At 38.0% G+C, this 25770-nt stretch overlaps 1 protein-coding gene across 1 annotated transcript in view; it reads left to right on the forward strand.

Moving 5' to 3' along the window:
- The window catches only part of Cht11 (Chitinase 11), a 141093-nt gene that overhangs the window by 6973 nt on the left and 108350 nt on the right, over positions 1–25770 (forward strand). Inside the window, exon 3 of the mRNA XM_067138935.2 lies at positions 19041–19333. Within this exon, the coding sequence (XP_066995036.2) occupies positions 19041–19333 (293 nt within the window). The remainder of the gene's footprint in view (positions 1–19040; positions 19334–25770) is intronic.

A 25770-nucleotide genomic window follows, 5' to 3' on the forward strand; every position in this document is an offset into this window, starting at 1 on the left:
TATGCCCTCTCCATTACATCCTTACTACAACCCCTAAACACCCTCATAACAATGTGCAGAGATCTGTACCCTTTATTTACAATCCCATTTATGTGACTACCCCAATGAAGATCTTTTCTTATATTAACACCTAGATACTTACAATGATCCCCAAAAGGAACTTTCACCCCATCAACGCAGTAATTAAAACTGAGAGGACTTTTCCTATTTCTGAAACTCACAACCTGACTTTTAACCCCGTTTATCAACATACCATTGCCTGCTGTCCATCTCACAACATTATCGAGGTCACGTTGCAGTTGCTCACAATCTTGTAACTTATTTCTCTGTACCGAATAACATCATCTGCGAAAAGCCTTATCTCTGATTCCACTTCTTTATACATATCATTGATATATATATAAGAAAACATAAAGGTCCAATAATACTGCCTTGCAGAATTCCCCTCTTAATTATTGCAGGTTCAGATAAAGCTTCACCTACTCTAATTCTCTGAGTTCTGTTTTCTAGAAACTGAGCCACCCATTCAGTCACTCTCTTGTCAAGTCCAATTGCACTCATTTTTGCCAGAAGTCTCCCTTAATCTACCCTATCAAATGCCTTAGACAGGTCAATCGCGATACAGTCCAATTGACCTCCTGAATCCAGGATATCTGCTATATCTTGCTGGAATCCTACAAATTGGGCTTCAGTGGAATAACCCTTCCTAAACCCAAACAGTCTTCTATCAAACCAGTTATTAATTTTGCAAACATGTCTTATATAATCAAAAAGAATGTTTTCCCAAAGCTTACATACAATGCATGTCAAACTGACTGGCCTGTAATTTTCAGCTTTATGTCTATCACCCATTCCTTTATATACAGTAGCAACTCTCCATTCATTTGTTAAAGTTCCTTCATGCAAACAAAAATCAAACAAGTACTTCATATATGGTACTATCCCAACCCATTGTCTTTAGTATATCCCCCTAAACCTTATTAATTCCAGCTGCTTTTCTAGTTTTCAACTTTTGTATCTTACTGTAAATGTCATTGCTGTCATAGATAAATTTTAATACTTCTTTAGTATTAGTCACCTCCTCTATCTGGACATTATCCTTGTAAGTAACAATCTTTACATACTGCTGACTGAATACTTCTGCCTTTTGAAGATCCTTGCATACACACTCCCCTTGTTCATTAATGTTTCCTGGACTGTCCTTCTTGGAACCTGTTTCTGACTTAAAGTACCTATACATATTCTTCCATTTTTCACTAAAATTTGTATGGCCACCAATTATGCTTGCCATCATGTTATCCTTAGCTGACTTCTTTGCTAGATTCAATTTCCTAGTAAGTTCCTTAAATTTCTCTTCACTTCCACACCCATTTCTAACTCTATTTCTTTCCAACCTGCACCTCTTTCTTAGTCTCTTTACTTCCCTGTTATAACATAGTGAAGTGTGTCATGCTCACCTTTCTTAACTTCGCTCAGACGTGTGTTATTGTGAATTTCTATTTTTTTAAAACATGACTGCAAAATGACATACAACAATATACAATTTAAAGCTAATAGAACATGCTGGACTGCGATACATACATACATACATACATACATACATTATCATTATAGACTGTTATGCCTTTCAGCGTTCAGTCTGCAAGCCTCTGAGAATTTACTAAACGTCGCCACAATCCTCGATTTGCAACTAGTGTTGTGGCCTCATTTAGTTCTATACCTCTTATCTTTAAATTGTTAAAAACCGAGTCTAACCATCGTCGTCTTGGTCTCCCACTACTTCTCTTACCCTCCATAACAGAGTCCATTATTCTCCTAGGTAACCTATCCTCCTCCATACGCCTCATATGACCCCACCACCGAAGCCGGTTTATGCGTACAGCTTCATCCATCGAGTTCATTCCTAAATTAGCCTTTACCTCCTCATTCCGAGTACCATCCTGCCATTGTTCCCACCTGTTTGTACCAGCAATCATTCTTGCTACTTTCATGCCTGTTACTTCTAACTTATGAATAAGATATCCTGAGTCCACCCAGCTTTCGCTCCCGTAAAGCAAAGTTGGTCTGAAAACAGACCGATGTAAAGATAGTTTCATCTGGGAGCTGACTTCCTTCTTACAGAATACTGCTGATCACAACTGCGAGCTCACTGCATTAGCTTTACTACACCTTGATTCAATCTCACTTACCATATTACCATCCTGGGAGAACACACAACCTAAATACTTGATATTATCGACCTGTTCTAGCTTTGTATCACCAATCTGACATTCAATTCTTTTGAATTTCTTACCTACTGACATCAATTTAGTCTTCGAGAGGCTAATTTTCATACCATACTCATTGCACCTATTTTCAAGTTCCATGATATTAGACGGCAGGCTTTCGGCACAGTCTGCCATTAAGACCAAGTCGTCAGCATAGGCCAAACTGCTTACTACATTTCCACCTAACTGAGTCCCTCCCTGACATTTTATACCTTTCAGCAGATGATCCATGTAAACTACGAACAACAAAGGTGAAAGATTACAGCCTTGTCTAACCCCTGTAAGTACCCTGAACCAAGAACTCATTCTACCATCAATTCTCACTGAAGCCCAATTGTCAACATAAATGCCTTTGATTGATTTTAATAATCTACCTTTAATTGCATAGTCCCCCAGTATGGCGAACATCTTTTCCCTCGGTACCCTGTCATATGCTTTCTCTAGATCTACGAAACATAAACACAACTGCCTATTCCTCTCGTAGCATTTTTCAATTACCTGCCGCATACTGAAAATCTGATCCTGACAGCCTCTCTGTGGTCTGAAACCACACTGGTTTTCATCCAACTTCCTCTCAACGACTGATCGCACCCTCCCTTCCAAGATGCCAGTGAATACTTTGCCTGGTATACTAATCAATGAGATACCTCGATAGTTGTTGCAATCCTTCCTGTTCCCTTGCTTATAGATAGGTGCAATTACTGCTTTTGTCCAATCTGAAGGTACCTTACCAACACTCCACGCTAATTTTACTACTCTATGAAGCCATTTCATCCCTGCCTTCCCACTATACTTCACCATTTCAGGTCTAATTTCATCTATTCCTGCTGCCTTATGATAATGGAGTTTATTTACTATTCTTTCCACTTCCTCAAGCATAATTTCACCAAAATCATATTCCTCCTCCCCATGAGCTTGGCTGTTTGCAACACCACCAGGATGATTTCCTTTTACATTGAGAAGATGTTCAAAATATTCCCTCCACCTCTCCAGTGATTCCCTGGGATCTATTATGAGTTCACCTGAATTACTCAAAACACTGTTCATTTCCTTTTTCCCTCCCTTCCTAAGAATCTTTATTACTGTCCAGAAAGGTTTCCCTGCTGCTTGACCTAGCCTTTCCAGGTTATTACCAAAATCTTCCCATGACTTCTTTTTGGATTCAACAACTATTTGTTTTGCTCTGTTTCTTTCATCTACGTACCAATCCCTGTCTGCCTCGGCCCTTGTTTGGAGCCATTTCTGATAAGCCTTCTTTTTACGTTTACAAGCTGCTCTCACTTCATCATTCCACCAAGATGTTTGCCTTTTCCCATCTTTACACACAGTTGTTCCTAGGCATTCCCTTGTTGTTTCTACTACAGCATCCCTGTATGCCACCCATTCACTTTCTATATCGTGAACCTGCTTACTGTCTACTGTTCTAAACTTCTCACTAATCATATCCATGTACTTCTGTCTCATTTCCTCGTCCTGGAGATTTTCTACCCTTATTCGTTTGCGGACAGATTTCACTTTCTCTATCCTAGGCCTAGAGATACTTAGTTCACTACAGATCAGATAGTGGTCTGTATCATCGAAAAATCCGCGAAAAACTCGTACATTCCTAACAGATTTCCTGAATTCAAAGTCTGTTAAGATATAGTCTATTATGGATCTGGTACCCCTAGCCTCCCATGTGTAGCGGTGAATAGCCTTATGCTTGAAGAATGTATTCGTAACAGCTAAACCCATACTAGCACAGAAGGCCAGCAAACGCTTCCCATTCCCATTAGCTTACATATCTTTCCCACGTATACTAATCACCCTTTCATATCCTTCAGTTCTATTCCCAACTCTCGCATTGAAATCTCCCATTAGCACTATTCTATCCTTGCTGTTGACCCTGACCACGATGTCACTCAATGCTTCATAAAACTTGTCAACTTCATCCTCATCTGCACCCTCACATGGTGAATACACGGACACAATTCTTGTCCTAATTCCTCCCACTGACAAATCTACCCACATCATTCGCTCATTTACGTGCCTAACAGAAACTATGTTGCGTGCAATGGTATTCCTGATAAAGAGCCCTACCCCAGACTCTGCCCTTCCCTTTCTAACACCCGTCAAGTACACTTTATAATCTCCCACCTCTTCCTCATTATCTCCCCTTACCCGAATATCACTTACTCCTAGCACATCCAGATGCATCCTCTTTGCTGACTCAGCCAGTTCTACCTTCTTTCTTCCATAAGCCCCATTAATATTGATAGCTCCCCATCGAATTCCTTTTCGTTCGCCAAGTTGTTTCCAAGGAGTCCCTCGCCTGTCAAATGGGAGTGGGACTCCATTACTCCCATAGGTCCGAGGCTTGCTTAAAGTGTTCTGAGCTCGGTAAATTCATGAAGCAGGATGCTGCCCTACTTGCACATAGTCCAAGTGAGGATCTCTCCTCTAATGGGTTATGAACCACCGGTGAATTGTATAGTCCTAGCCGCCTGAGCACAAGGAGGGCCACGACTCAGAATATGTCCGAGATGCCTACTCCCATTCCATAGCAACTGGTATCCCGACTCTCAGGACCACTTACTAGGCCACTCAGCCGTTGCCCATGGTTCACGAACTAGGACGTGACTACATGAACCATCACAAACATGAACATGAACTGTGATACACTGGTAAATAAAACAAATAAAGTAGAAGTAGCTATATTATAAACAAGTATTCTTGAGTCTTGTTTATTATAAGGACATTGGCATAGTCCAGCAACACCATTCACAATAGTTTTAATGTGTTATTTTAATTCCAATTTTAAATGTGTAGTCTGACATTTCATCACGGTTTTAGATTAAGGCATACCAATTTGTAATGTTTTATTATGTTATGTTTATATATATATGTATATGCATGTATTTCCAATTTGATCATGGCTGAAGATGTCCTACCGGGCGAGTTGGCCATTCGGTTAGGGGCACGCAGCTGAGAGCTTGCATTCGGGAGATAGTGGGTTCGAATCCCACTATCGGCAGCCCTGAAGATGGTTTTCCGTGGTTTCCCATTTTCACACCAGGCCGCTTCCTTCCCAATCCTAGGCCTTTCCTATCCCATCATCACCATAAGATCTATCTGTGCCGGTACGACGTAAAGCAAATAAGAAAAAGAAGATGACGTAATGTAGCAAGGTCGAAACCAGTACCAATAATATTAATCTAATGGCATTGAATAGGTGGACCTTTCTCTACTCTTTGATAGTGATCAGTTCTCAATATGGACCATAATTAAATTCATAACTTATGAATTGTCAGTTGTTGTTCTGAAAATTAAATGTTGAAGTTTACAAGACAGCCAGTCAGTATAATAATTTAAATTTTTGTTGGTATTAACCCACTAGTCTGCACCCATCAGAATCTAAGAATTTGATACTAACTACTGACCTAGCCGTGGTAGTAGTCGGTAGTTAGTAACAAATTCTTTGATTCTGACACCGCAGGTGAGTAGGCATTCAGCCTTAATGAACGGTTTCCTACCTACCTACTTACCTAGTGACTTGTTTTCTCAATATGGAACTCATTATGATTATTAATCATTGTGTCTGCAAGTACATCATATAAATGAACACATTTTATTCTCATACAAGCTAACACTGCATGCTTTCTCGCTTTGGTAACAGGATCTGTCCAGTGAACAGTCATTCCCAAGAAACTTTTGCTATGAGCAGACCAGCAGTCGTAGCCAGCCATTCAATTTAGCCAAGTATACTAAAACAATATACAAAAGAAAATACATACATACATACATACATACATACATACATTACATACATTATCATTATAGACAATTATGCCTTTCAGCGTTCAGTCTGCAAGCCTCTGTGAATTTGCTAAACGTCGCCACAATCCTCGATTTGCAACTAGTGTTGTGGCCTCATTTAGTTCTATACCTCTTATCTTTAAATCGTTAGAAACCGAGTCTAACCATCGTCGTATTGGTCTACCTGTACCTGTACCTGTCTACCCGTAAAGCAAACAGACCAATGTAAAGATAGTTTCGTCTGGGAACTGACTTCCTTCTTACAGAATACCGTTGATCGCAACTGCAAGCTCACTGAATTAGCTTTATGACACCTTGATTCAATCTCACTTACTATATTACCATCCTGGAAGAACACATAACCTAAATACTTGAAATTATTGACCTGTTCTTGCTTTGTATCACCAATCTGACATTCAATTCTGTTGAATTTCTTACCTACTGACATCAATTTAGTCTTCGAGAGGCTAATTTGCATACCATACTCATTGCACCTATTTTCAAGTTCCAAGATATTAGACTGCAGGCTTTCGGCACAATCTGCCTTGAAGACCAAGTCGTCAGCATAGGCCAGACTGCTTACTATATTTCCACCTAACTGAATCCCTCCCTGCCATTTTATACCTTTCAGCAGATGATCCATGTAAACTACAAACAGCAAAGGTGAAAGATTACGGCCTTGTCTAACCCCTGTAAGTACCCTGAACCAAGAACTCATTCTACCATCAATTCTCACTGAAGCCCAATTGTCAACATAAATGCCTTTGATTGATTTTAATAATCTACCTTTAATTGCATAGTCCCCCAGTATGGCGAACATCTTTTCCCTCGGTACCCTGTCATATGCTTTCTCTAGATCTACGAATGTTAAAAATAATGTCTATAATTGATTATTCTAGATCAGTTAATAATAATAACATTTATTTAGTATTATCAGGTGTCTTTAGGAATTTTCAGCAAAACTAAGTTGGGTCTGTGACAGGCAAAATAGAAAACTTTTTTTGTTTTGTTTTGTTATTGGCTTTATGTCACACCGACACAGACAGCGACGATGGGACAGGAAAGGGCTAGGACTGGGAAGAAAGCATCCGTGGCCTTGATTAAGGTACAGCCCCATTATTTGCCTGGTGTGAAAATGGGAAACCACGGAAAACCGTCTTCAGGGCTGCCGACAGTGGGGTTCGAACCCACTGTCTCCCGAATACTGGATACTGGCCGCACTTAAGCGACTGCAGCTATCGAGCTTGGTAAAAAAAAAAAATGTTAGAGTACTGTATGAAAAGCACACAGCGGGACGCTTGCCCTAAAAAAAAAAAATATTATGTTTTAATCATGTCAAATAACCTGTTTTGTTTGTTTCTCGTAAAAGTTACTTAATCAAATATTGCTTCAGCTGAGCATGCGAATCAACAATATGTCTCCCCATTGTCCCGCTGGACATTTATTTCTTACTGGGATTCATCGTTCTAATCATCTGCCCAAACTTATCGGATTCTACAACATGTTACGGAATCATATAGGCAATAAAAAAATTTACAATTCATCGGGCCGCACGAGCTTGGGATACGCCGCTGCCGGTAGATATAATGCCAAAAGATTCAGCAATACTTTGTTGACGTAACATTTTCTTAGCAGATGGATGTGAAAACAAATAGCTTCTGCTGCTATCAACATCGTAGGAATCTACACCACTTGAAGAAGGCTTTAAATAGTTTTTTTTTTTTTTCCCCCACGAGTTGACCCTGTTTTTACTTTATCCTCAAACTGTATACATTTGGATTCATGGCTCCTCTTCATGTGTTCTTTAAGATTATTAAGGCTAGAAACATGAGCCGGTCTTCCGCTACGGGAGTTGTCAGAAACACTTTCCCGGCCTCCTCGAAAACGGGCGAACCACTCATACACACACTTGAAGGACAGTGCTTGATCTTCGTAAACATGTACCAGCATCGCATGCGTTTCTTTCGGTGTCTTACCAAGCTTAGCTCCTTTTCGCTCCTCCTATTGCGATTTTCCGAAAACAAAAAAATACGTGTTGCTTTATTTTTAATGAAGGTTCTAAATACCAATTTTTACATCTGCAAACTTTAAAAGTTTGGAGATATAGATTCCTTCATTTTAAAAATTCACCCCCTTTTCACCCTCCCATTAATTGGATTTTCCAAAAACAAAAAATTACATGTTTCTTTATTTTTAAAAGAGATCAAAAGTACCAATTTTCAGGTCTGTAATATCTTCAGTTTCTGAGATATAGGTACCGGTATCCTGATTAAAGGCATTCAACCCATTTTTCCCCATTTTCACCCTTTTTCACCCCTCCTATTGGGATTTTCTGAAAACAAAAAAATACGTGTTTCCTTATTTTTAAAGAAGGTTCTAAATACCAATTTTTACATCTGTAAACTTTTAAAGTTTTGAGATATAGAGCAACTCATTTTAAAATTTCACCCCCGTTTTCACCCCCTTAGCGAAGGAATATCCAAAAATCCTCTCTTAGCGAGCACCTACGTCTTAATATGAATATATCCCCAAAATTTCATCTCTTTATGTCCAGTAGTTTTGGCTCGGCGATGATGAATCAGTCAGTCAGTCAGTCAGGACAAGTTATTTTATATATATAGATGTTGACATAATTCAGGTGCTACCGGACGTAAAGTGATTAGTGATCTAAATAGGCATGTTAATTGCTTAGATCATTTTTATAACTGTGAGGTTCTTTAGTCTGTCAAAACTAATTCAGCAAAACATAAATTTAGAAAATAGCTGAGAAAGAAAACTCTTAGTAACAGATTATATAAAAAAAAGATACTAGTAATTAAAAAGAGATTTATGTTATACTGAATTAGTTTCGACAGACTGAAGAACTTCACAGTTATAAATTAACTAAGTCGAAACTATAGAAAAATGGTTTCCACTATACAAATTGCTTGGATGTCATTATTGCCTAGAATACAGGTCAGGGAAATTTAAATCATGGATAATCTATTTCTTCAGATATAACTAGTTTTCAAATAAATGATGATGATTTTAAGTTTGCCATGTTTTCCTCAAGGACAAACTTTAAATTGTATACGTTCACCTGAACCTCTGCACACACCCAGAGATAATGGTATATGACATTGTCTAGAATATGTTAATCTTCAAGTGTATATTCAGTATAACATAAATAACATAATTCTCTTTTTAATTACTAGTACCGTATCCTTTTTAGGTATATTCTGTTATTAAGCATTTTCTTTTTCAGCTATTTTCTAAATTTGTTATACTGAATTAGTTTTGACAAACTGAAGAACCTCAGAATTATAAAAATAATCTAAGCGTTCCCGGATAAGTAAAATCGCGGTTACTAGTAGTTGGTATACTACTGACTGTCTGAATTTACTTCTATAGATAGTAAGTAATCATACGGAAAGTTAGGTAGCCTGAATATTTTTCTTTGCCTAATTTGTTTCAATGAAAAGTGCTGTTTATTTTTCCATTTATTAATTGTGCTAAGTGCTACTTTTACTGCAACTTATTGGGTAAGTTAATAAAATACAACACAGTAGTATCATTTATTATCATTTTAACTGTACTTTCAGTACCCCTGTTCTATTTTTAACTTTTTGCGGGTTAACCGCGATTTTATTTATCCGGGAAGCCTTAACCCCATATTATTCTGGTTAATCAAGAGTTGAGTGTAGCTTGCTTTCCACTGCCAGTGAGAGATTCCCATTGAACATGTTCTTCTTCTTCTTCTTAAATGAGTAGAATAGCTCAGTAAATTCAGACTGTCAGTTGTATACCAACTGCATATAGACTCGAGAGTCAAATGGATTCTGTGTTAGTGAGTCTCGAAATGGTTTCCTCCATTTCAGATACATGAAATTGTTTGAAAGGTACTGTTATGATCATAATAGCTTCTTTCCCAATCCTAATTCTGGTGAATGACAATATTAGTAAAACTACTACACTGACACTATTTATCAGGCACAGTTCTCTCACTCACATTGAATATACAGGGACGAAGGTAATGTCCTTTGATCATACGTGAAAGCCATTTTTATTTTTTGGACATACTGTAGATACTGTGATGATGGTACAGGCATGATGTAAAACATGGTATTTTTTTTTTTTTTAGATTAGCTGTTGAAGCTGTTGTTGATGGAAGTATCACTTAGCATGTACACGATTACATTTCTCTCAACCTCTCATTGTTCTCGCCAAGATTCTGAGGCACGTACGTGGACACCCTCTTCTTCTCAGCAACTTGTTGTGACATACTTGTTTTTTGGCTCTCTCTAGCCCTTCATCTTCTTTACATTTTATCTCTTTCATCTGGTATAAAATCCAAGTGTCAGGTTAATATTAAAAAAACTTTCTTTTTACAATTTGTTTTACATCACACAGACACAGATAGGTCTTATGTTGACGATGGGATGGGAGAGGCCTAGGAGTGGGAAGGAAGCGGCTGTGGCATTAAGGTACAGCTCCAGCATTTGCCTGCCATGAAAATGGGAAACCACGGAAAACCATCTTCAGGGCTGCCAACAGTGTGATTCGAATCCATTTAAAAAACTACAGAGAGAAGTACAAAGTATTTAAAACGTTGCTGGTATGACCTCAGTAACAACTTTCCATAGAATTAGTTATCAGCTCTTGGACTTAACCCTCTTAGTGCCATTCCTATTTACAGTGGGTATGCTAAGAATGCCATCCCCTTTATATCCAAATTGCAAGGCTGAATCAAGAAGAGTGTGATCACGCTCTTGGCAATTTTAGCCAGAGTCAGGAGGAGCGCATTTGCGCTCCTTGGCACTCTTAAGTATTAAACTTGCCGGCAGCCATCATTGGTATCTCCCTTGTTTTTCACTGTATTGGAAAAAAGTTTGTAAATTATATTCTAAATTAGGTTTATTATGGGCAATTTTCTTGAAAAACCAACCGTTAAAGATAGATCGTAATTTATGTTTCAGGTCCCTTCTGAAGTTCCCCTTCTGCTGAAGTGTTCTTTAACGACATATAGCTAAGATTTACTAAGGAAAACCGTTAATACGGAATGATTCTAATATCTTGTAATATAGCCAAGATCCCACTCACCCTTATCCTAAACTTAAATATAGTAGCACTTTTCATGAAAACTCATCTGTTCATTTTTCTGTGATACTAAAACAGACAAAGAGACAAAAAATAAACAACCCGACATTGACTACGATTTGTCCTATCTATATATATACAAAATAACTTGTCCTGACTGACTGACTGATTCATCATCGCCGAGCCAAAACTACTGGACATAAAGAAATGAAATTTTGGGGATAAATTCATATTAAGATGTAGGTGCTCGCTAAGAGAGGATTTTTGTAAATTCCGTCGCTAAGGGGGTGAAAAGGGGGGTGAAATTTTAAAATGAGTGTATCTATATCTCCAAACTTGCAAAGTTTACAGACGTAAAAATTGGTATTTAAAGTCTTCTCTAAAAATGAGGAAATACGTATTTTTTTGTTTTCAGAAAATCCCAATAGGAGGGGGGAAAAGGGTGAAAAAGGGGTTGAATGCCTTTAATCAGAATACCGGTACTTATATCTCAGAAACTGAAGATACTACAGACCTGAAAATTGGTACTTTTGATCTCTTTTAAAAATAAAGAAACACGTGTTTTTTGTTTTTTGAAAATCCAATTACTGGGAGGGTGGGAAGGGGGGTGAATTTTTAAAGTGACTGTATCTATATCGCAAAACTTTGAAAGTTTACAGATCTAAAAATTGGTACATAGAATCTACTTTCAAAATAAAGAAACACGTATTTTTTTGTTTTCGGAAAATCCCAATAGGAGGGGTGAAAAGGGGTGAAAAAGTGGTGGATGCCTTTAATGAGGATACTTATATAACAGAAACTGAAGATATTACTGACTTGAAAATTGGTGCTTGGGATCTCTTTTAAAAATTAAGGAACACGTATTTTTTTATTTTTGGAAAATCGAATTAATGGGGGTGTGAAAAGGGGTGAATTTTTAAAATGAATGTATCTATATCTCAAAACTTTCAAACTTTACAGATGTAAAAATTGGTACATAGAATCTACTTTCAAAATAAAGAAACACGCATTTTTTTGTTTTCGGAATATCCCAATAGGAGGGGTGAAAAGGGGTGAAAAATGGTTGAATTCCTTTTATATGGATCCTTATATTTCAGAAACTGAAGATGTGACAGACCTGAAAATCGGTATTTGGGATCTCCTTTATAAATAAAGAAACATGTACTTTTCGTTTTTTAAAAATCCAAATAGTGGAGGGTTGAAAAGGGGGTGAATTTTTAAAATGAGTGTATCTATATCTCAAAAATTTTAAAAGTTTACAGATGTAAAAATTGGTACTTAGAATGTCCTTTCAAAATAAAGAAACACGTATTTTTTGTTTTCGGAAAATCCCAATAGGAGGGGTGAAAAGTGTGAATAAGTTGTTGAATGTCTTTAATGAGGATACTTATATCTCAGAAACTGAAGACATTACAGACCAGACAGTTAGTATATGGAATCTTCTTTCAAAATACAGATACATTTATTATTTTGTTTTTTGGAAAATCTAATTAATGGGGGTTTAACAGGAGTGACAAATTGGGGTGAATTTTTAGAAACACTATATCTACAGTATATCTCAGAAACGTAAAATGTTACAGATGTAAAAACTGGTATTTGGAATCTCCTGTTAAAGTAAACAAACAGGTATTCTCGGAAAATCCAATGAAGGGAGGGTGGGGGGTGGGCGTGAAAAATTGAAAAATTAATTGAATTAATTGTAAGAGGATACTTACATCTAATAAAATCTAAAGTTGTTACAGACGTAAAAAGTGGTATTTAGAGCTTCTTTAAAAATAAAACTACGCGTTTTGGGGGAGGGGGATCGGGGAATCATCTTTGGGGGCGGATGTGAAAAGGAGTTGAATTCGTTTCATGAGGACACATATCTCAAAATCTGAAGATAATCGGTATTTTAAAGATCCTTTACTATTAAAGAAACAAATATTCTTTGCCGGAAAACTCACTTAAGGGGGTGGGGGGAGCGTGAAAGTAAGTGAAAAAAGTTAATTATTTTTATGGGAATACTTATATCTCAAAACTGAAGGTAACACACGTAAACATTGGTATTTGGAATCTCCTTTAATCATAAAGAAACACGCCATCTTTTTTTGGGAGGGGGGGGGTAAATCAACCGTGGTGGGGTGAAGACGGAGGTGAGACCAATTGATTTTACTGTTCCTAATGTACTTATAAGGAGCCTCCATGGCTCAGGCGGCAGCGCGCTGGCCTCTCACCGTTGGGTTTCGTGGTTGAAATCCAGGTCACTCCACGTGAGATTTGTGCTGGACAAAGCGGAGGCGGGACATGTTTTTCTCCGGGTACTCCGGTTTTCCCCGTCATCATTCATTCCAGCAACACACTCCAATATCATTTCATTTCATTTGTCATTCACTAATCATTGCTCCAGAGGAGTGCGACAGGCTTTGGCAGCCGGCACAATTCCTATCCTCACCGCTAGCTGGGGGCTTTATTAATTCCATTCCTGACCCGGTTGAATGACTGTTGATTTTCAGTGGACTTATTCTGATCATAAACTGATCTTTTTTAATCTTTCCTGGGTTTGTTTTCAAGAGCCATCTTTTCCTTTGGAGAACCTTCTTAGATTACAGTAGATTCTTCTGGCATATAAATAGAAATTTAAACACATTTGAAATAAACAATAGGTATAAGATTGACCGTGCAGTTGTTCACTTCTCTAATAAGGTCAATAATACACGGAAGTATGTCATTCGTATCGCCAGAAGTCCTGCGCACTTGCCTACGGGCGACAATGGTGCTGGTCATACTGTCATCAATGACAATGGCAGCAGATGTAATTTACCGCCTAGTAGAAGTCTTGCATCTTGCTGTGGGGTCCAGAGCATCAATAATAATAATAATAATAATACCTAAATTCAACTAATCACCCACCCTAATAATAATAATGTTCTGGACCGTCATCAAAATGTGCGGACCACGCTGGAAACGGGTCCTGGACGGGCAATGACTGCGATTGCAGTCCGGCCGCCGGTTCAGTACCACCAAGGCACCTAAGAGGACACCACGCCGGAGCTCCTCAAGAATTTGATCCACATTAAAAATGCTTATAGGAAAGCATGGCTAAGATTTAGGGACCCAACTGACCGGGTGGAATACCTGGTCCTAGCCCGGGAAATACAAAATCGATTGCTGGAAAAACGATTGAAAAATGGGAGGAACTTTGCCGTAATCTCTAAGTAAATGAGTCAGATCGCGAATATCGGCGGGTTATATATAAAACGTTAAGCATTCAATTACAAATTTCAGTATAATACCGTAGCGAAGCACGGGTATCTTGCTAGTCTGGTATAAAATCCAAATATTGGGTTAATATTAAAGAAAGTACAGATAAAATTGTGATTTTTATATGTATAGATGATCAAGTAGGTAAAAGTATGCATGGCTGTATGGTAGCTTGCTTCTGTATGCTGCAAGTTATTCCAGTCGCAAAGCAAGCGACCGGTTGTGACAACGGCAACACACCTAGTAGAGTGAATCATGACAAGCTCACAAACTAGTTATTGTTAGACAGATAAGACGTCTGTCTGTGGACTACAAGTACAGTAAAACTGCAGTCTCTACTTGCTAGAAAAAATGGAGTTTTCTACAAACAGGTTGGCAGATATGCTTATTATTCACAGTGATTCATATCATAATTCAGAAGCTGCCATAGGCATTTGATAGGGTAGATCATGAAAGACTACTGACAAAAATGAGTGCATTTGGACTAGACAAAAGAGTGACTGAATGGGTGGCTATATTTCTAGAAAATAGAACTCAGAGAATTAGAGTAGGTGAAGCTTTATGTGATCCTGTAATCATTAAGAGGGGAATTCCTCAAGGCAGTATTATTGGCTCTTTATGTTTTCTTATATTTATCTATATATAATAAAATAACTCGTCCTGACTGACTGACTGATTCATAATCGCTGAGCCAAAACTACTGGACATAAAGAAATGCAATTTTGGTGATATATTCATATTAAGATGTAGGTGCTCACTAAGAGAGGATTTTTGGATATTCCCTTCCTAAGGAGGTGAAAAGGGGGGTGAAATTTTAAAATGAGTGTATCTATATCTCAAAACTTTAAAAGTTAATAGATGTAAAAATTGGTATTTAGAATCTTCTTTAAAAATAAGGAAACACATTATTTTTGTTTTCAGAAAATCCCAATAGGAGGGGTAAAAAAGGGGTTGAATGCCTTTAATCAGGATACCGGTACTTATATCTCAGAAACTAAAGATATTACAGACCTGAAAATTGATACTTTTGATCTCTTTTAAAAATAAAGAAACATATATTTTTTTTGTTTTTGGAAAATCCAATTAATGGGAGGGTGAAAAGGGGGGTGAATTTTTAAAATGAGTGCATCTATATCTCAAAACTTTTCAAGTTTACAGATGTAAAAATTGATATTTAGAATCCTCATTAAAAATAAACAAACACTTTTTTTTGGAAAATCGCAATAGGAGGGTGAAAAAGGGGTTGAATGCCTTTAATGAGGATACTTATATCTCAGAAACTGAAGAGATTACAAACCTGAAAATTGGTGTTTGGATCTCCTTTAAAAATAAACACTTTTTTTTTTTTTGGACCGAGCTCGATAGCTGCAGTCGCTTAAGTGCGGCCAGTATCCAGTATTCAGTAGATTGTGGGTTCAAACCCCACTGTCGGCAGCCCTGAAGTTGGTTTTCCATGGTTTCCCATTTTCACACCAGGCAAATGCTGGGGCTATACCTTAATTAAGGCCACGGCTGCTTCCTGCCCACTCCTAGCCCCTTCCTCCCTCATCGTGGCCATAAGACGTATCCGTGTCTGTGCGACGTAAAGCAAATAACAAAAAAAAAATTTGTTTTTGGAAAATCCAATTAATGGGGGGGGGGGGTGAAAAGGGGGTGAATTTTTAAAATGAGTGTATCTATATCTCAAAACTTTTAAAGTTTATAGATGTAACAGTTGGTATTTAGAATCTCCTTTAAAAATAAAGAAACATGTTTTTTTTTTCTTTTTTTTTTTTTTTTTTTTTTTTGGAAAATCCAATTAATGGCGGATAAACAGGAGTGACAAATTAGGGTTAATTTTTTGAAAGACTATATCTACAGAATATCTGTGAAACGTAAAATGTTACAGACGTAAAAAGTGGGTATTTGGAATCTCCTGTAAATGTAAAGAAACATAGGTGATTTGTTTTTGGAAACTCCAATTAAGGGGAACTAGAAAGGGGCAACGTTTTAAAATGTGAATTTCTACAGTATATCTCAAAAAACTTAACATGTTACAGAAGTAAAAAATTGTATTTTTTATCTCTATTAAAAATAAAGAAACGTGTATTTTTAGTTTTCGGAAATAGCACTTGGGTGGTGGGGGTGTAAAAGTGACTGAAAATGTGGTGAATTCTTTTAATTAGGCTACTGATATCTCAAAAATGAAGATGTTGCAGACGTGAAATTTGATATTTGGAATCTGCTTTAAAAGTAAAGAAACACGTATTCTCAGAAAATCCAATGAAAGGGGGGGGGGGGGTTGAAGGAATTGAAAAATTGACTTAATTGTATGAGAATACATACATCTAATAAAAACTAAAGTTGTTACAAGCATCAAAATTGGCATTTGTATCTGCTTTAAAACAAAAACGCGTTTGAGGGGGGAAACAATCTTGGGGGGCAGGAGTGAAAAGGAGTTGAATTCCTTTCATGAGGACACATAAATCAAAAACTGAAGAAGTTAGTCATGATGATTGGTATTTAGAAGATTCTTTACTATTAAAGAAACAAGCATTTTTTGCCGGAAATTCACTTGTGGGGGGGGGGAGTGTGAAAGGAAGTGAAAAAAAGTGAATTATTTTTATGGGGATATTTATATCTCAAAACTGAAGGTAATAGACATGAACATTGGTGTTTGGAATCTCCTTTAAACATAAAGAATCATGCCTACTTTTAATTTTTTTGGGGGGGGGGTAAATAAACTTAACGGCGTTGGGGTGTAAAAGAAGGTGAGACCAGTTGATTTTTCTGTTCATAATGTATTTATAAGGAGCCTCCATTGCTCAGGCAGAAGCGCGCCTGCCTCTCACAGCTGGGTTCCGTGGTTCAAATCCCGGTCACTCCATGTGACATTCGTGCTGGACAAAACGGAGTCGGGACAGGTTTTTCTCCGGATACTCTGGTTTTCTCTGTCATCATTCATTCCAGCAACACTGTCCAATATTTCATTTCATTTGTCATTCATCGATCATTGCCCCAGAGAGGAGTGCTTCGGCAGCTGGCACAATTCCTATTGTCGGTGCTAGATGGGGCTTTGTTCATTCCATTCCTGACCCTGTCGAATGACTGGAAACAGGCTGTAGATTTTCGATGAACTTATTCTGATCATAAACTGATCATTTTTAATCTTTCCTAGGTTTGTTTTCAACAGCCATCTTTTCCTTCGGAGAACGTTCTTAGATTACAGTAGATTCTTCTGGCATATAAATAAAAATTTAAACACATTTGAATTAAATGATAGGAATGAGATTGACCATCAAATTGTTCACCTCTATAATAAGGTCAGTAATGCACAGAAGTATGTTGTTCGTATCACCAGATGTCCCGCACACTTGCCTACGCGCGACAATGGTGCTGGTCACATTGTCAACAATGACCATGACAATGGCAGCAGATGTAATTTACCGCCAAGTAGCAGTCTTGCATCTTGCTGTGTGGTCCAGAACATCTATAATTATAATAATAATGTTCTGGACCGTCGTCAAATGTGCGGACCGCGCTGGAAACGGGTCCTGGACGGGTAATGACTAAGAATGCAGTCCGGCCGCAAGTTCAGTACTGCCAAGGCACCCAAGACGACACCACGCCGGATCTCCCGAAGGATTTGATCCATATTAAAAATGCTTATAGGAAAAGATGGCAAAGATTTAGGGGCCCAACTGACCGGGTGGAATACCTGGACCTAGCCCGGGAAGTACGAAATTGATTGCTGGAAAGAAAGATTGAAAAATGGGAGTAAACTTGCCGTAATCTATTAGAAAACGAGTCAGATCGCGAATTTCGGTGGATTATATATCTAAAACAATAAGCATTCCATTATCAATTTCATTGTAATACCATAGCGAAGCACGGGCATCTTGCTAGTAAATGATATGAGTAAAAAAGTGTGACAGGCCTCGGCAGCCGGCACAATTCATATCCTCGCCGCAAGTTGGGGGCTTCATTCATCCCATCAATGACCTGGTCATTGACTGAAAAACAGGTTGTAGGTTTTCATTTCATGAGTAAAGAAACGTAATCAGAGATAGGGCTTTTTGTGGATGATGTTATACTCTATAGAGTAATAAATAAGTTACAAGATTGTGAGCAGCTGCAAAAAGGCCTGAATATTGTGAGATGGACAGCAGGCAGTATGATGATAAATGGGGTTAAAGGTCAGGTTGTGAGTTTCACTAATTAGGAAAATAGCTTGTTCATCCTCGGTGTCCATTCAGATGTGTCCCTGCCATTTCCACCACCGTGTGTCATGTTGTCTGTGCAGAGATCAACTTCTACTGTACATAACTGTTTATAATCACCAGACACCAGTGTCATGGTTGTTTGTCTGACGGACACACGTGTTCAGTGAGTACAGATGTTTACAAACACTCACTACATATGCAACATTTTTTTTTTTTTAACAGAAAACATAGACTTTTGTCCTTCTGGACAATAACAGAACGTTGACCGCTGTACCATATTGTTGCAAATACACTTCCTACACATTCCTCTTGCACCTTGGTATAACTTTCCCCTTGCACTCTGTATAGGACTGTATGATGAAATAACCTAAGATCTTAATACAAAATGAATACCATCACCTTCCTTTTAGGGCTGTGATTCGTTAGTTTCTTAATATTCTTTGTCTTATTTTTTCAGTAATGACACAGATTCATCAGAAGCGATTAGAGCAGTATGGAAGAGCGTTCATGATGATGGAGAATAACAACTCATCTGTGACAGAGTATTTGACTGTGTCTAATGTGACAGTGAATAAATCAACTAAAGATACTGAAAACGCAACACCCATGCTGGTGTGTTACTATAGTTTCCCAGGAGCAGATGATTTAACTCCAGAAGCAATTGATCCAAATCTGTGTACACACATTATCATTGCATCAATGAGTGTTGTCAATAAGTCACTATCACTTTTGCATCCAGCAAAATCAAAGGTATGTGGTCATTAATTCTAGTATAGTACTTACAACTGATCATGTGTCTGTTTTAAAATACTACTTATAACTAGGGGTCTTGGTTTTCACAGTTCACGATAAAATCACTGGTGATAACAGTGCATCAGTTGACATTTTCTTTCATTGTAGATGTATGTGTAACTTATTGCCATACGCTAAATAATGAATTTAATTATCTGTACATAAAATGGGTCAAAATACATGCAAATTAAATCACAAACTGAAACTATTCTTTATAATAATGCAAATTTTTGTTATATTCAACAGATAACATCATTTTCCCATGTTTTAGGTCTATTTTTGTGAAATTTGAATGTTTTGTGTTAAAATTCAATGACATAAAACATTTTTACATGCTTTTAACAGTCGCAAATTAAATTCCTGTAAAAGTAATAAGTAGCATCTCAGAGAATCGGCATCTTGAACGCACGAAGAAACGTAAACCCTGTGCAATTAAGTAACAGCTCTAGACAAATTTTATGGACATCATATGTGCGTGTCTCACAGCAGAGCTCCATCAGGCTGCACCTGCCCTTCCCTCATTCTCACTGTCCTTGCTGAGACAGAACGTCAGGCAGCTGCCAGCAGAAGAGAACAGCTCTTCTGCAAGTGAGATAGCCTGGTGTTTGCATATTTTGATGGGAAAAGGGAGTCAAGTTGCGATAATGTCTATAATCATTGCTGCGTCCACACCGTACTATACTTCGTAATGTTACAAATAAAACCATCTGTTTTATTACTTTGTCTTTTCCAAGCTGACCCAATAAATGCACACACACATATACAGGGTCTCTCATATAAACTAAGACCGAATGCACGGTGTTTGTAATATGCGCTACGGTAGCTGCCTCAGCCGAACTTATGTTGCGCGTGTGGCTGCCCTGCTTTAAGCAGGTACACAATCTTATATGAAATTTTACCCTATAAAAGATGCTGGAAGTGTCATCTTTCCTGGGTTATACAGGCATTGTATCTGGTAACCACATTCTGGCTGATGCAAGTGAGTTCTGCCACTGTAATGTTTCTGATTTCGTTCGTAACATTTTCTTTCAGTTCCTCCAATGTGTGAGGATTTGTTCAATGCACTTTTTCTTTCACTTTACCCTACAAGTAAAAATCACACACTGTTAGATCTGGAGAACGAGGGGGAAATAGATCAGCACTGATCACTCTGCAAACACTTCCGAGATTGTAAGAAGGGAATCTTCTGCTGAATGAGCAGGGACTGAATCTTGTTGAAACCACCCACACGATTTGTCTTTTTCCATTAACTGATGGAAGAACGGCGTCAAAATATAATCTTGGTACCTCTCGGCATTTACTCGAAAAATAATCCAATGATTCATCTTGCACTAACAGCACACCAAACACCAATTTTCCTATCATAATGAGGGATTTCATAAACACAATTAGGATTTTCTGCACATCAATAGCGACAGTTATGACTGTTCACACAACCATTAAGGTGATACCAGAACTTTTACACACTAAAATATGGTGTTGCAGTGATAACTGTCTCACCTTGTTAACAGCTGCAATTCAGACTAGTGACCAATGCTTGCCAGGTCGAACACATTCATTAACTTTACTGCATTTTGATTCAGTATCACTTTCTATTCTACCACCCTGCGGGAACACACATCCTAAATACTTGAAATTATCTACCTGTACCATCTTTGTATCCCAATCTGACATTCAATGCCCTTGGATTTCTTACCTACTGACATCAATTTAGTCTTGGAAAGGCTAATTTTCATACCATACTCATTGCACCTATTTTCAAATGCCAAGATATTAGATTGCAGGCTTTCGGCACAATCTGCCATTAAGATCGAGTCATCAGCATAGTCCAGGCCACTTACATTTCCACCTAACTGAATCCCTCCCTGCCACTTTATGCCTTTCAGCAGATGACTCATGTAAACTATGAACAACTAAGGTGAAAATACTTCTAACTCCTGTAAGTGCCTAGTACAATGAACTCATTCTACCATCAATTCTCACTGCAGCCCAATTGTCAACATAGATACCTTTGATTACTTTTAATAATCTACCCTTAATCCTATAGTTCCCCAGTACAGCCAAACATCTTGAGCCTAGTGCATACTAAAACTCTGATCCTAACAGCCCCTGTATGTTCTGAAACCACACTGGTCTTCAATTTCCTTTCATCCACTGATCATACCCTCCGTTCCAAGATGCTAGTGAACACTTTGACTGGTATACTGATCATTGTGATACATCGATGGTTATTGCAGTCCTTCTTGTTCCCTTTCATATAGACAGGTGCAGTTACTGCTTTTGTCCAATCAGAAGGTATCTTAATAACACTCCATGCTAATATTATTCTATGAGGCCATTTCAGCCCTGCCTTCTGACTATATTTCACCATTTCAGGTCAAGTGTTATCTATTCTATTATGATGATGGAGTTTATTTACCATCCGTTCCACTTCATCAAGTGTAATTTCACCAACATCACGAGTGGCAAGACAGTATGATAGTAAACAAGGTCATGATAGAGCCTGTATTTATTCTGGGCATTTCATAGTTCTCACAGACAAAGAAAAAAAAGAGAGAAGAAAATAAAAATAAATGCTAGCAGACCTTGAACCCAAGATACCCACTTAGAAATTAGGGATGATGACCACTAGACCAGTGGTAGTACAGATACTTGCCCCAAATTGCCAACGTGTTTGCATGCTTTTAAATTGGAGGGCCATTTTCATGTTAAATAACGACCAATGACTCAAACCCTCGGACATGTGTCCATTTATTTTTGACAGATCAATCTCTCTAAAGCAGATTTTGATTTCATCCATTTTGTGTGAATGAATGAGTCACTGTTACTATTAGATTTAAACATATGTCCTGGTGTCATTTCTATACTACCTTCAGTTTCTCATAAATGGGGCACTGGTTTGCCTGCATGCTATTCCTGTCCACCAAGATGTGTGGTGGTTAACCAGGTGAAGAAGTGAGAAGAGCTCAATTGGCCACAATCACCACACACTTATATGAGCGAGTGTGGGTGACTTGGACAACCGAATATAGATGTACACGAGTGGAATGGCGAGCAGGATGACACGTGGAAAACATGCAGTATTCCCTTTCTGTAGTGGGGCTCTGCCCTATGTATACTCATTTTTTCAGTTTCCATGATAACCATCTCAAGTATAAACAGTTAAGTTGACATGACACGTTCATGTCTTAGACCAGTATCCTCAGCAGCTCATGCTGCTTTACCTTAATCATTGACCATCTTTAGGAAAATATATTGCCCTCAGCCTTCCTTTCCACCACTGTTTCTATTGTTTTACACCAGGCATTTTTTGAACCTGTTGAGTTTCATTGTATATTTCTGATTCAGCTACCTTATCGTGCGAAAGAGTGGAGTTAGCATGTGTATCTTCCTCTTTAGTGCCTCGTATGTCGAGTTAGTACTTTAGATCTATTGTTGAAGGGGAAATACATTTTATCAGCTTCACCCTCAGAGAGTTCTTAAATCAGAATTTTGTAGACTGTTAGCTTATTATGTTAACAGTGATTGTGAAGAACAACTGTCCCGTTATGTGGCACTACAGCCAGAGCCTATTTAGAAGTGGACATGCTATACAGTTGTCACTTAGTATAATAAAACATATTGATGTTCGTCAATTTTTTGTGCACAGGTTGATTGTTGAGGCAACTAATCAGAATTTTGCAATATAACATTGAATGGCTCAGTAACTTACATATTGCATTTGTGATCAGTACAGCAGAAACTATTTCCAGAACTTTGTTATGAAATCTAGTTGATTTCAAAATATATTAGAGTGCAAATATACTTTTGGTTCATACATTCTAGTGCTTTAACTTGAAGAATTAGAATAATTATTTTGTATAGACATTTTTTATGAAAATAATAGTGAGTTATTTGAACCTCATCAAATTATCTTGTGGGGTGTCACTAGTGTTGAAATCTTTGGAATGTTAGCATACTTTTTGAATATTTCATAAAACCTGTTTAAGCTTCAACAGATTTTTTGAGGCATGTATTTGAAAAGTTGTAAACATGAGCTAGGGTATTTTTGGAGTAATCTCTTCTAGTTCTTTGACCCTGAGTTAAGTTCTTTTTCTTACAGCTTAACGTTGCACCAACACAGATCTTATGGCAAGAATGAGATAGGAAAGGGCTGGGAGTTGGAAGGAAGCAGCCGTGTCCTTAATTAAGGTACAGTCCCAGCATTTGCCTGGTGTGAAATTGGCAAACCATGGAAAACCATCTCCAGGGCTGCCGACAATTGCGTTCTAACCCACTATCTGCCAAATGCAAGCTCACAGCTGCACAACCTTAACCGCATGCCCAAGTCACTCAGTCCTAGACTAAATGATTAAACTAGTGTGTCCCTGCAACTTTCTGCCTCTGATAGTTCATTATCTTCAGTGATTTAGTAATGCTTACTTTTAGAACATACTTGGGGTTTAGAAATACCCAGAAGTCAGTTGTGGCCACTTCTTTCTCCCTCCATTTTTACTTCTAAACAACAGTTGTTGAAAAATGAATCTTTGAATCACTGTTAGTGAATTTAGAATGCAACTTTTACAAATATTTTTGGTGAAATCTGTGCTGTTGTATCAATATTCTTGATGTATTGCACACAAGCAAGCCTATTCATCCCCAGTCTTTCTCTCACAGACACATTTTTAACATGTCTACAAACTCTTTTGTCTCCTCTTAATGAACCAAATTATTGAAAGAACTTGCTTTTGCATAGTTTACTATTTTGTTCTGAGAGGGAAAATATTGTTAATAATTTATTGTTAATTTCCCATTGCTATGAAAATATATCCACAGCTGATCGGTAAAAGTTACATTGAGCGAGGCATAATTCTCATCACATTTATGGACCTGGTCTTGAAATTGTACTTGCAAGGATAAGTGAAGTGAATTGAATTTATCAAGTTGCAATCCGGCTCCATGGCTAAATGGTTAGCATGCTGGCCTTTGCTTACAGGGGTCCCAGGTTCGATTCCCAGCAGGGTCAGGAATTTTAAACATCATTGGTTAATTTCTCTAGCACGGGAGCTGGTTGTATGTGTCGTCTTCATCATAATTCCATCATCACGACGCGCAAGTCGCCTACGAGAGTCAAATCGAAAGACCTGCACCTGGCAAGCCGAACGTGTCCTCGAACACTCCCGGCACTAAAAGCCATATGCCATGTTCATCAAGTCGCAAGTGGTCTTACTTTTGTTATTACCATGGTTGTTACAATTTATTTGGTTTTTTATTGGTGCACCAACTCAGAAAGGTCATGGCGACAGTGGGATAGGACAGGGCTAGGAGTGGGGGGGAAGCTTCCATGGCCTTAATTAGGGTATAGCCCCAGCATTTGCCTGGTGTGTAAATGGGAAACGATGGAAAACCATCTTCAGGGCTGCCAACAGTGGGGTTCAAACCCTCTATTTCCTGCCTCATATCACATAGCCAAATCACTCGGTGTGTTACAGTTTACACCACTGAGATGTTCTTGATTACGTGTGCGATTGTACAGTGTCTGCAAACAGAAAACCTGTATCATTTACTACAGACAGGATGCAGTAAGGCTGAATTCCATAAATTGAACTGTTGTAAATGTCTTAGAACAGGGCCTCTCAGGGTGCATGTGCCAGTGCATTTTGCGGCACAAGGTGCAAAGGACGACTTCAGTAGGTTGACCATAGTGGAAATCCCCTCACCTTGATTTTGAGCAATAGCACTCTCTCCCTTTTTCCCTACACCTGTCTCCCCCTTTCTCAAACTCCCCACTATTTCTTCTTTACTGAGTCACTGTGAAAAGTTTACTGTGGTGGGCAGAGACGTTCAGTTCGATGAAACAGTGTTACCGGTGCAAAAGAGGTTTTAAAAAGAATCTTTCAATTTGGTTTGAACATACAGTTCTTTCTATCTCCTTTTTACCTTTTTCTTTGCTATTATACCAGTAATGTGTGGAACAAGGGATCGACCGACAGCAATTCTGAGGGCGGTTTTTAAATTAACAATCAAATACTCACGCGATATCTATTTTTCGTACAAGTCAAAATAGAAAAAACCTTTCACATATACTGTACATGTGGAACCAAATATAGAAATAATCTTAGCTAATTCTCGATGCAGCTTAGGAAAGTTGTCCTTCGACAAATTCTAGTAGAATTCCAGCAAACTTTTTGTATTGTAAAATAGATCTTTTGGTGATCATTGGTTTGCAAATATATTAAATTGAAATGCAAATCAGGAGGCACACTTTCAACTGCTATCAAAAAGGGCTTTACAAACACTTCAAGTATTGGCTGGAGATCAGTAATATCCCGTAACGAAAAAACCGACGATATTTTAATTAATAAAATTTAGCCTACATTTTGAATATATAAAATTTCTTTGGAAGTACCTAAGAG

Source organism: Anabrus simplex, chromosome 2 (genome assembly GCF_040414725.1).
Source record: "Anabrus simplex isolate iqAnaSimp1 chromosome 2, ASM4041472v1, whole genome shotgun sequence".
Taxonomy (NCBI): Eukaryota; Metazoa; Arthropoda; class Insecta; order Orthoptera; family Tettigoniidae; genus Anabrus; species Anabrus simplex.